The 13,024-nt window shown below is 39.7% G+C and overlaps 1 protein-coding gene across 1 annotated transcript in view; it reads right to left on the bottom strand.

Annotated features, from left to right (window-relative positions):
• The window catches only part of SEMA6A (semaphorin 6A), a 152,231-nt gene that overhangs the window by 21,461 nt on the left and 117,746 nt on the right, over positions 1-13,024 (bottom strand). Inside the window, exons 16-18 of the mRNA XM_010590486.2 lie at positions 12,346-12,404; positions 9,705-9,725; positions 4,003-4,167 (exon numbers count right to left, since the gene is read on the bottom strand). Coding sequence (XP_010588788.1) covers positions 4,003-4,167; positions 9,705-9,725; positions 12,346-12,404 — 245 coding nt within the window. The remainder of the gene's footprint in view (positions 1-4,002; positions 4,168-9,704; positions 9,726-12,345; positions 12,405-13,024) is intronic.

Here is a 13,024-nt window from a genome sequence, read left to right as displayed (position 1 = left end):
CTTTGGACATGTTATCAGGAGCGACCAGTCTCTGGAGAAGGACATCATGCTTCGTAAAGGAGAGAGTCAGTAAAAAAGAGGAAGAATCTCAAGGAGATGGATTGACATGGTGGCTGCAGCAATAGCCTCAAACATAGCAACGATTGGGAGGATGGTGAAGGACTGGGCAGTGTTTCATTCTGTTGTGCATGGGATTGTTTTGAGTCATAACCAACTTGAAGGCAACAGCTATTAACAACAACAATGGCAGCAGCCAGTGTTTCTATTTTATATTTATGCTATGCAACTCTCTTTGAGGAGGTGTTTGAATGCCTTTGAATTGTGCACAGTGGCTGCAACAATGGGCTCAAGAATAACAATGATTGTAAGGATGGTGCAGGACCAGGCGGTGTATCATTCCGTGGTACACAGGGTCTCTATGAGTCAGAACCAGCTCAACGGCACCTAACAACAACTCTTTGTGGATCTGAACATGGCTAATTCTCTCACATATCTTGCAGTTTTCTTGGAAATCAGGTCTTATAGCACTGTTACTTTTGGTATGAAACAAGAGGTACAGAAGTGGCTATTTGTTCTCAGTACTGCTTAACCTAAAAAAGAAAGCACTTATTTCTCTTACTGTGGAGTGAATTGGGGTGGGGGTGGGGGAGGGGGAATAAGGCAAATGTAAAAATAAACTGGACTTCCGTTCTTATTCATCTGTAATTAAAGCCCCTTTGTAACTACCCATTACCACCTCAATAGTTACAGGAAGAATAAATAATATATATTTTTAAATGTGGCAAAAACTAACAAAGAAGTAGCCAGGACTGCATCTAATTTATCGACTTGCTGATTAAAAGGCTGGCTCGAGAGGCTCCAGACATCTAGGGACCAAGAGATAAAACAGAGCAGTTGGCTGTGTTTTTACTAATGAATCTAGGGCTTGGAAGATATCAGGCAATTTTAAAGAAAAGCAGCAAGGACAAGAGACATTAGACAAGGCCAGTAGGGTAATGAAGGGCAAGGCCAGTTACTGAGAGAGAAAATTGCTTCATTTTCTGTGATAACGCTTCTGTGTGCTTGGCAGGTCTCTTCTGGTGCTTTGTTAGTATAAATGTATATATACACACAGCATCTTAACATTACTCACGGTGTACAGGGAAGAGCCTTGGAACATTCCACACAGGGGTAGAGGGCTTGGGTCTATTATTTTGAAAGGGGGAGACTAAGAACAATGGTAGCAGAAGGGGGTTAGACTGCTGGGTGAGGGACAGTGCTTTGACAGAATGTGAGGGACGCACGGGATTAAACCAACACGAAAGACACAGCAAGGAAAAGAAAGAAAAAGACAAGCAAACATACTCTGGAAATGTGGAATTGTTTGGGGGTGTGTGTGGTGGGTCGAAGAATGGAACCAGCACGGTGGCACTCAGCCATCTGCAGAGCTGTGGGCTCATTTGTTCACTGGTCTTTTTTCAGTGGCCAAAATAAAAAGGGCACCAGGCACTTGACTTCTCCTCAGCTGGTCGGCGGACACATTTTCTGCTTAGTGGAGAAATGTGAGGTATTTTAGAAACAATTCCAGAGTATATTTAGCTCCAAAAGCTGGGGCACACAAATGTCACATTCCCATGAGACAATTGACCCAGTGAAAAGAGCACCTGTCGGAGGCCCTCAGAAAACCCATGAAACTCGCATCCCAGGAGATGCTGTACACACGGATGTGACATCATCAAGGCACCAAAGTCAGGGAATGAAAAGAAGCAAGGGGGTCACAGATTGGTTCAAGTTCAGGGACATAATAATGAGTCAGAAAAGAAACAAAGACTTTTCCAAGGGAATAACGTAATCACCAAGCCATACCACACAGTGCTTGGCAAAACAAAAGTTTAAAATAAATCATGAACGTTAAAAAGAAAAACAATTCATAGCAAAATGGAAATCAAAATCATAAAAGTCATGGTAAAAGGAACATTAAGCTACGTCTTTTTTTAAAAAAATTTCTGCATAACAACTCATTGACATTGCCCCATCGAAGCGTATAATCAATTGTTGAAAATCAAACTCAAATTGGACGGGGCAAGGCAAGGAGTTAAGAGCACAAGAACAGTGATCATGTTAAACACCCATGCAATCACCTCTGCCACCATTGTCTGACAATATGTAGACTGCTTCCAGCTTTGTCAATATTCATAATAAGGCCCAGGAGAATGAACAATGCTGAATTTTAAAACGATCTGTCAAAGCGTTAATTGGACTCTTTGATAACCTTCATTCCTTGGGGAAGTTAACAATTGGAGAAAATTCATGCCACCCCTTACAGTGAAGTGAAAAGAAAATTATTGCAACCAACAGCTAGCTATTTGGTTGACGTATTGAATACTGAAAAGGTTGCTTTTTGTTTGTATGTTTGTTTGTTTTTCCCAGAAAGTCGCAGTATGCAAACACCCTGTAATTTTAGTAAGCTATCTCTTCTTGAGAAACCAGCCGAGGCTAAGACATCTGGGGTCTGGAACCACACATAACAAATAATGGCACATAGTAGGGCTTGTGGACTGTGGAGATAGTTCCTCTGGCCCATCACAAGTCAGTCTGGTGCTTTCTCAGGATGGCTTAAGTTAGAGGGACCTCTCTCACTTAAAGAGACTGTGGAGTCAACTCCCTCCCTCCTTTTTTTTTTAAGATTTGGAACAGAGCATACTAATAAAAGGAAGTCTACAGAAGGATAATACAATCATTTTAGGGGATATACTCAAGAACAAGACAAAACAAAACAAAAAACCAAATCAGTTGTTGATCGAGCTGATGACAACTCCACTCCATAGAGTTTTCAAGGCTGTGACCTTGAAAGGCATTTTTTGGAGGTGCCTCTGGGTGGGTTCGAACCCCCAACCTTTTGGTTAACAAACAAGTGCTTAACTGTTTGTGCCACCTGGGGACTCCCCAAGAACAAGACAAAGGGGGATAAATCTTTACATTTTGGCTTGGCAAGTAGAGCTCTTCTTGGTATGAGGAACAAAAAAGAGGATGGAAATTTAGCATGAGCTATAGAACATTGTATAAAAGTAAAGATGGCAATACGTATGCAGAAAACTTGGGGCTGGGGGTGATAGAGATGGTCTACTAAGGGTCACGGTGGTTGCTCTGCCCTTGAGACTCAAACCCTTGCTTGGACAAAACTCTTGAAAACATATAGAAGTAAACAATTCTGAATGGGGGGAAACAGCTCAGCAACATAACTGGTCTTTTCAGTCTCTGATTTACAAGACTGTTTTTTGGACAAGTAAAGGCCTCTTTGGTTGCAGCTGCAACTAAAGTAGGATGTGTTACCAGAAGCAGCAAATGGCGAGAAAAGAGATGACATTCCCTGTCTCTAGTTGAGCGAAGAAAGCACGGGAGAATTTAGGACAGTTCACAGTGGAGTCCCTTTCATTTAGTGTGGCTTCCTTTCCGTTTTAAATGCATAGCAATTCTGCTTGATTAAATAACATATTTTTGTTTTAGCTGCTGTCCTCTAATGGCATTTACAATACGTCTGAGGACCTTGGCGCTATTCAAATTCAGCACCACGCAAGACAGAGAGATGCTACCAGCCAGAAAAGACTTTGCCCTGCTATTTCTCAATTCACCAATTAAACGGCCTTTACTTAGATCACATTGCCTTGCCAAAGCTCCCACTGTGCTCCATTCCATTATGGTGGGAAAACAGGGCCCCCAAATCACAGAATGAGACTAACAGGAGTGGAAAGAGATCCTAGAAGCCAGCATTTGCTTTGTGCCAAGACACTTCTCTTTCGGATGGGGGAAGCTTAGAAGATGTGTTATTTGTTTTGTGTGGTTTCTCCTTGGCCAGGGAATCATTTAGGATCAAGCCCAGTACAGAGTCTGTTTTGATAAGCTTTCTATCACAGTGCATTGGCGGTTCTTTCAGCGCTCCCGATTCGGCTGGAAGCAGTTACATAGTCCTCCCCGCTTTTCCCTCCCTCTCCCCCAGAGGAAGAGGCGTTTCCAAGGCCTTACCCTTCTTGTCTTGGTGATTATGGGAAGACACTGCCCCCAATGGGTCTGTGCTGTCAGGTGAATCGAGCAGATCCTTCCAGTCCAGCATTCCTCCCCTAGACTCATACCCCTCTTGAGCCGTGGAGTCTGACGTGGTGGTGCTGGGCAAGAGGGAACTGGAGTGCCCTGTTTTCATCACAAATACAGTTAGGGAAACATTGCTAGAGAGACCCACAGTTCTTCTGCTCAGAGACCAGGAGGGTGGCACCCAAGCTGGCCAAAAATCTGAAAGGAGATCACCCTAGAAATGACAAGGCTTAGCAGGGTGGGTTTAGTGGAAGGACATTAGGCCAGATCCTATCTGCCACTCGGTGGGGGAGCCTCGGGGAACAACTAACTTAACGTCTCTGGGCTTGGTTTTCCTCCTGTGCAAAATGGAGATAGTGACACTTACCTCCCAGGGTAGTTGGGAGGATAAAATAATGCATGAAAGCACCTAGCAGTGTGTGACGTGTAGAAGGTGCATGAAAATCCTGGTGCTTTTCTCTGCTAGTCCCCTGCAGCACTAAAGAACAAACAGGCCCACATGGGGGACAGTGCATGTGGCTGATGGAGGAAGGTTTACAGCAGCAGATGAGCCTCTTCCCCATCACAAACAGCTCAGCTGTCCCAAAGCTTCCCATGGATTCCTGAATGTGTTTCTAGTCTTCAGCTTCAACTCAATGCCACAGATATTTCCTTTTCATTGGGATGGAGGCCTCACTACTCCAAGTTGGTGTGGCTGTGCCTTTTGTGTCTTATCCCAGTAAAGGTAGTTTCATTCTTTCATGACTGAAACCATACTTAGGAGAGGTTTTCTGAGACCTCACTATCATTGGCCAGAATCATTCAGATTAGAAAGGGGCAGATTTTTGAGATCCAGAGCAGCCTTCCACTGGGTAACTCCAGAAGAAGGACATTCAGGTTGGGAGTCATGGCAGAAATTCTGGCCATTTCCTGTGGCTGTATTCCTAAACTTTCCCGCCATCATTCTGCAACCTTAAATGCAGATGGTATCAGGTGCTTTGGTCTAAGCTGCACAATGATTTCAGGATGCTCTCTCTGATAGAAAAGAAATATAACTGCTTGTTGACATTCAAGTAGAATTTTTTGGTTTATTAAACCAACTTAACCTATAGCAACCTTTTGGACAATTTTTAAAAAAGACATCAGGGCAACTATTGTGAATGCGTAATTGGTGCTTTTGGTAGAAAGAAGGACAGAGTCATAATAACACCAAATTGGCTCCGGCCTCGTGGTGTTTATTTAACCACCATGTACATGATAAATAAAAAGGAGCCACCAGAAAGAGAGATGATGATGGTAAATGTACTGCATTCTTCTCTTTTAAAATTATTATTGGAAGTTGGATTTGTAGACTTTAATATTGCAAGTTATAGACATCAAGTAAAAAAAAAAAAAAAAAGCTTTTTATCTTCTTAAAATTTTGCTCAGCAAAAAAAAAGCAAACCAAAGATTTCCTCGGTGGCATTTAAGAAGACCCTTTTTGTGTGGAACTCGTTTGGCTCTCACACAGCTTCAAACATCCGCTTTGTCGTTTGGTTCATATCCAACCACTAAAAACACGTTCATTGAAAACTCAAGGAAAGTGCTTGGAGCTAGACTTTGTTTTTACATTTCTGGGTCTCACAGCTCATCTCAAAATACTGATAAGAAGAGAAGCAGGAAAATTAGCCTGAGAAATGGAAATTCAGAATTTCCTTTGCATCCTTTTTTGTTTCTATTGAGGTCTAAAACATAGCCTGTATTTTCCACTCCTGAATTCAAGACGGCTCTAAGGAAACATAGGGTCTGCCTAAGAGAGAGTTCAGCACCCAGCATAAGCAAACAATTAGCAATAGCTTTGTAGAGAGTTAGAAAGAGAGAGAGAAGAAAAAAAAAAAAAAAAAAAAAAAAAACCCTCCCCTCCAAGTAGCAAGAATTTCTTTTACCTGAATAGATATGCATTTTGAGCACCTTCAATTTAACTGTGTTCAAGGGGCAATTTTATGGTAATGCCGTAAGTATGGTTTAGGGAGAACATTTCTTAATATGGTAATCTACAGGAAATATATGCCTCGGGGACACATTCTCTGTAGAAAGATTTCCTGGACCATATGCTGCAAATACATGGAAAACTCACTGGTAATGGAAAGCTATGGCTATGAGAGGAAATTAATGTGGACCAGATGGTGGTTAGGTAGGAAAATGTTTTACACAAATGTGAGAAATCAGCCTCTTCTCCCTATTGCTGAAGTGTTAGTCTAATACCCATCACATCTTCATTTTCTATATGTAAATCTAGAGAAACCATGCATCTGATTTACTCAAAAAAAAAAAAAAAAAAAAGGTAGAGTAGCATGAGCTCGTAATTTTTTAAACTTATGCTTGAAGTTAGGGAACACGTCTTCATGGTGAATTAAACAGTTGGAGAGGGCAATACCTGATTCTCAAAAATTTTAGAACCGCCACCTATAAGCTCCATTAAGCAGCAGTCCTTAGTTTGAAATCAGTCATCAAAGATGTGTCTTATAACCTCCCCAAGCTTCAAAAATGTTAAAAGGAAACTGCTTATATTCCTTCTTATAACTTGATTTTAAAGGCTATCTCATTTTTAATGTATTCCCTAAGAGACTTTATAACCAAAATAATGCTATAAAATTAGACAATCATTTGTGGATATGGTTTTACATGTCAACAGAATTGGAACCTATGATTTTACTTTGTCAGTCCAATAAGAAAGGTCATGTTTTATTCAATGGAGCTATAAAATACAATGATAGAGATATATTTTAAAAGTTAACTTTAATATGCATCATATTGTTTCTCTATATCTACAAATCATTGTGATTCCAGAGGTTAGAGACCCTTCAAACTACTCTAACCTATTAACAACCATTGCAGCCCAATTAGACAAAAAAGAGACACTAAATCAATATGAGACAAGGAAGGAAGGAAAATAAATCAGGGTCCAATTCACTAAAAAAAAGTGTTCTTGCATATGTAACTGGCATTGCACAGAGCTTTGGCCAAGCAGAAAGTCTGCATGGTGTATGAAATGACCCTTCTTTTTGTGAGCTGGGCAGCTCTGATTCCATGGTTCACTCTATAGGCCTGCACTGAGCGACTGAGCTTTCTTTGGGGATGCACAAAGAACAGAACCAGAAACAATGGACACTTTGGACTTTGAGGCTGGCTTCCAGATCTACATTCATGCTCATAAAGATAGCAACCTGGCCCTTCTTGTGATGCTACAAATCTACCACCTGTTATAGTACCTGGAACTTACAGACACTAAACAAGTATTTGGTGAATGAATTAATTAAATCCATTTGGGGTCTATTACCTCCAAAATAAGGAGCTCTGGTGGTGTGTAATGATTACAGCACTTGATTGCTAACTGAAAGGTATGTGGTTTGAATCCACCAGTAGCTCTGTGGGAGAAAAGACCTGGTGATTTGCTCCCGTAAAGATTTCAGCCTAAGAAAACCTATATAAATTCTACTCCATCCTATAGGGTCCCTGTGAGTCGGAAATGACATGATGGCACACAACAACTCCAAAACAAGCATCTCTTGTAATAATTTATGAAAAAAAAAGTCTCCTACTTTTTTTTAAAGTACTGTCTGGACCATGCCTCATTTTGACAGTCAATTAATCATCTAACTGCTTCACACTAGATAGAGTTAGCCTGAAATGGACAGATAATCAGCTGAAAGGAAAATTCCAACTCTTTTCTACTTTCCTCACAGAAATAGCTGATCAAGTGCTGAAGATGAATGGACATTGTCCTTTAAAGTGTTAATACGGAAGAATTAATAAGGTCTGTTCCTTTCGTGAAGGAAATAAGAGATCTGTAGCTTGGAGAATGATTTTTGTTCATAGAGAGCATCCCATGGTTTAATTATTTATATAAAAAATTACCTCGTAGTCAAAACTGGTCTTGGTATGATTGATGAATGCTGAGAGGCTACTGCTCAGTTAGATTCAATATCTAAATTTCTCAATATCTGATAAAGATTATTCAATTATAGGAACTGATTGCAAAGTATGACATTGGAGAAGATCAGATGCTAAGTGGGTTTTCTTTCTGAAGGGCAGGTAAGCTAGATGACATTTGCCTTCTGAACAATTTATCTTCCAGTCTTTGATGTTCAATATTCTGGCATGAATCGCAGATGAGAGAATGTTAAGGGCGGACAGACTCTTCAGGCTCATCTATTCCACACTGCCTCACACCACGAGTGGGCCGTTCAGGAAAAACCAAGCATTGTGTTCCATTATTTGCACTAATTAGACATGGAGTGAGAGTTTGGATAGAGCTATGTAATGCATTTGCAACCATCTTGAATCCTTGCATCCTAAATCGACCTTTCCTTTTATTTTCCTTTCTTCATTCTTTCCCCCTACTTTATTATCTGCCCCTATATTTAAATAAGGAGCCCTGGTGGCTCAGCAGTTAAGAGCTCAGCTGCTAACCAAAAGGTCGGCAGTTCAAATCCACCAGCCCCTTCTTGGAAACCCTGTGGGACAGTTCTGGTCTGTCTGTAGGGTCTCTGTGATTTGGAATCGACTTGATGGCAATGAGTTTTTTATATTTAAATAAAGACGGTCCTGGCACTTTTACTCTGTTACAGATCTTAAACACGCAAACTATAAAATGTTATTTATCAATGAAATCCATCTCCATTATAATGCAGAAGCTTCAATTTGCCATGAAACATATGCTTTTCATGTTATACTTCAAAAACACATGAAGAGTTTAACCTAATAAATATTTGGTTTGGGTTTTTAAGAAATGTAAATGGTATGGCTACATCTCAATTTTTCTTACAAAGAGCTCAGAATACTCTGTTTACAGACTGGATAGCTTTGTTTAATATAGTGTCTGTGTACTTCAGAGCAGGACAATGGCATAAATCCTGTTTGCACGTCATTTCCATTGCATCACTCTTCCTTGTATGTGCTCTGAAGAAACTGCACCGAGAACCTATATACATATTCATGCTCTTGTGAATTTATAATCTGGTGGCTAATTTCGTGCCATGTTGGACGGTTTTGCCTGAAAGGAGCCAAGTTTCCATACCCTGTATAGATTTTCCCCGTGTTGTCTTGAAAGCCAGCATTTCGGGGTATCAGCTGAGGAGCTGTGGACTATTAGTTAAAAGTACTATTCTTTTCTCTTGGATATACTTATGTCTAAAAGCAATTTCCTCTCCCTTAAGAACTCATTAAATATAGTCAGCAAATTCCCTAAGGTTGACATATTTCATGTTACACGGATTAAACATTTAGTACTCAGTCTCACACATCAATGGTCTCATATAGGCAGAGTGATTTTTGAAGCATTAGTGAAATCTAGAAAAATTTTAGTGAATTGGGGTCCTGAAGAATCTGGTCCATAATGTTTAGGAATGAAAACTAAACTACCACAGGATAAGTCACTTGAAAAATCAAAAAAAAAAAAAAAAAAAAGAAAGAAATACATAAACTGACCATACACTGTGTTGTAAGACATTTCATGATCTGGTAGAGGAGTTGAAATGTCTATAAAAAAATAATGAGGATAAAAAAATTAATTAAAGAAACTCAAGGTTTGAAAATACTCAAGAGGATTAGTGAAATTGAACTTCCCAAATAGATTTTCACCGATACTGAAATTGTGAAAGTAATGTCTTCCTTACCATTCAGTGCCACGAAGGAATCTGAAAGACAAAAGGGAGAAGAAGGTTATTTAATGTTTTATGCTCTACTTAGTGTGGCTTACATACTAAGTGGGAATGAGCTCATACAAAACTCTGCTAACATATGATCCCAATACTAAGTAAGTGCTTTTTAATTCCTGCTTGTAACATAAGACACTTTATACTCAGTCCAGTTCTCGTTTCTGCCTTCACACCTCCATCTCTCTTTCACCAAGTGAGTTTCCTCAAAGTCACTGCCTTTGCCAAGAGGCAGAGAAAAAGCAAGAGTTAGCAGCAGGAATGGTAACTATGATTATAGGTGATTCTGAGCCCCACTCTATACTCAGGGGCACGGGCATGGATAAAATAAGTAACATGTGGACCATGCTTACAAAGCACTTCTCTTTATACTCTCTCTCATTGCATCCTTGCAACCGTGCTATGAGGAACTGTCCAGTATCACAGTGTTCTGAACTCAACAGAATTTTTTCTTGGGAAATTAAAAAAAGAAAAAAACAAGGGGGAAAAAAAAGAAACCAATCACAAGCACATCAGGCAACAGGTGTCTGTCTGTGCTGTGTGTCTTGGTCAGATCGGTGGGTTCGCTTAGCCCGAGATCGCCTCTGACACTGACTGTTGATGGTTTCCTCAATTCTCCTTAAAATTCTGTTAAAAATTCATTGCACAAAAATCACCTAAATCCTCTCTGATACCTGTGTGAACAGGTATGCCTAACAGCAGCATCTCACGTTCCCGCAGGAGCATTCTTTGAATGAGCACAGGGTCGGGAGAAGCCACTGGGAAAGGCAGACAGGCAAACAGAGGGTCAGCTTTACTCCTGCCTTGAGCAGCAGTGAGGTTAAAGTTTAAAGGCTAGGTGGCATGCCGGTCTAGGGGGTTGGTTGCTGATTACCCTGGGAATAGAGAGTAAATCATTGGGTTGAACCTGAGGGTTTCCCCTGGGCTAGAACAGGGACTGCTTTAGGCTGCTCTGCCTGAAGACACAGATGTGGGTGTAATCTTACAAGTGTAGTGGACACTTTGTAGAGACAGTATTTTCATATACATATTCGTGTTCAATACCTACCTATACTCCTGTTTTTATATAGGTGCCCATACCACTAGTCTATAAAAATAGGATGAAAATGATTCACTAAAGTCACTCATACATTTTCTTTTTCCCCATTGCCATCTAGCCAATTCCGACTCATAGCGGCCCTATCGGACAGAGTAGAACTGCCCCATAGAGTTTCCAAGGATTGGCTCGTGGATTAAAACTGTTGACCTTTTTGGTTAGCAGCCGAGCTCTTTATCACTACCCTACCAGGGCTCCTCACCCATACATATACACACAGAACCCAAAACCTTTTTCCTTGAAAATGGAGTTATAAGGCTCCAAAAGGTTTAAGGTCCCCTGATCAAACACCGAATTGTGTAACTGATACAGATAAAATGCAAATGACACAGATTTTTCGTGATGACACTGTCTCCTATGCTAATTTCGTGTGTGAAGACATAATAAATATGAACTTTGTGTACCTCTCTCTCTCTCTATATATATATACACACACATACATCTGGAGATAAAGCTGCCTATATAGCTTTCTCTATTTGACTATATCTGGTCTCTGAAAAGACATATGGTAGAAAATTTAATGGTACCCTAGAGTCTGAAATTTCAGTTCTCATGGCTCAAAGATTGACAGAGTTATATCCATGTTTTTCATTATAGAATCAAATATCAGAAGTAATAAAATTTCACTCTGTTAGGAACTGTTTTTTTTTGGTGCCACTTTGAATGCAACCTTCTTGAAATTCAGGCTATCTAACATTGAAACCCCCAAAACTAAATTTTTCCTAAAAATGTGGCATTATCCTTTGAATTAGCTCTAATTAGGGCATTTTCAGGAAAATATTGATATTAGTCAGGGCATAGGATAACTGGACAGAGTTTTGACTAGTACCCTTAATATTAAGTTCTAACAAAAATTTTGAAATCAACTTTGAGTTTAGGTAGTAGGTTATTTCCTTTTTTAAAGGTTATTTTGGATCATCTTGTACTTAGTGGGTTATTTCTTAGAATACAGCTGTCCCACTCAATCAGAAAGCTAGAATATAGTGATCGATCTTTTCATTATTTGGCTAAAACTTACCGTGTAACCAAATCAAACCCATTGCTGTCAGATCAATTCCAACTCATAGCCACCCTACAGGACAGAGTAGAACTGCCCCATATGGTTTCCAAGGAGCAACTGGTGGATTTGAACTACTGACCTTTTGGTTAGCAGCTGAGCTCTTAACCACAGAGCAGCCAGGGCTCCAACAGCATAACAGCACTTTTAAAAAAACAACACTGTGGTTTTATAAGGGAAATGCTGATATAACTTACTGCTCTACTATAATTAATATCCTTTAGAGCACTATAATAACAAACTAGGTGCCAGCATTTATAGTAAAAACGTTGAAAACAGTGGCTTTAAACCATAATACTTTTTAAATTTGTTGTTTGAAAGATGATTTCTGTTATTTATGCATGCTTTAGTGCCAGCTGCACTCAGTTCCACATGTGGGGGAGTGTTTCTAGGCCATTCTATAAAAGCATCTTTGCCCAAAGATATTATGGGTAAAAAGCTTTACTCACTATGACAGTCCCCCAGACCATCTGTATTGCCACGTTCAATGTCCTGTTCAAAAGTCAGTCTTAAAAAAAAAAAGGGAAAGAAAGAAACAAACACAGCAATGTGAGTCACTATTCGGGAATGGGTCTTAAGTTTCACTAAAGAAAGCAACACAATTTGATAAATTGAGTGGCAGGAGCAAAAAAAGAAATAGGTAACAGCTTGAATCTTTATATCTGAAGTTTACAGAAATAAGTCCCATGTGACTCTCCAAAGAGAAGCCATGGCTTAAGCAGTTAATTCAGATATTACTCAGGAAGTTAATTAGTTTGTGGATTATTTATATCCTTCTTTTACTCTGATTCTCTGAGCATTTTTCAAATATTTAAGAAGTTTATATGTTAAAATATATGCTTTGTATTTAAGAAATATAAAAAACCCACTTGCTGGTAAATCGATTCTGACTCATAGCGACCCTAAAAGACAGAGTAGAACGGCTCTACAGAGTTTCCAAGGCTATAATCTTTATGGAAGCAGACTGACACATCTTTCCTCTGGGGAACAGCTGGTAAGTTTGAGCCGCCAATCATAGAAGTCTATAAACTAAAAACAGAAGTTTTTTCTTCTCTCCTTCTTCTTCCATCCCACTCTTGCCTTCCCTGGCCTTTGTCTATTTCTTTTCTTAGCAATAACTTAGTCAAA

The sequence above is a fragment of the Loxodonta africana genome, chromosome 2, assembly GCF_030014295.1.
Source record: "Loxodonta africana isolate mLoxAfr1 chromosome 2, mLoxAfr1.hap2, whole genome shotgun sequence".
In the NCBI taxonomy this organism is placed as follows: Eukaryota; Metazoa; Chordata; class Mammalia; order Proboscidea; family Elephantidae; genus Loxodonta; species Loxodonta africana.
This window is presented reverse-complemented; position numbering and strand designations above follow the sequence as displayed.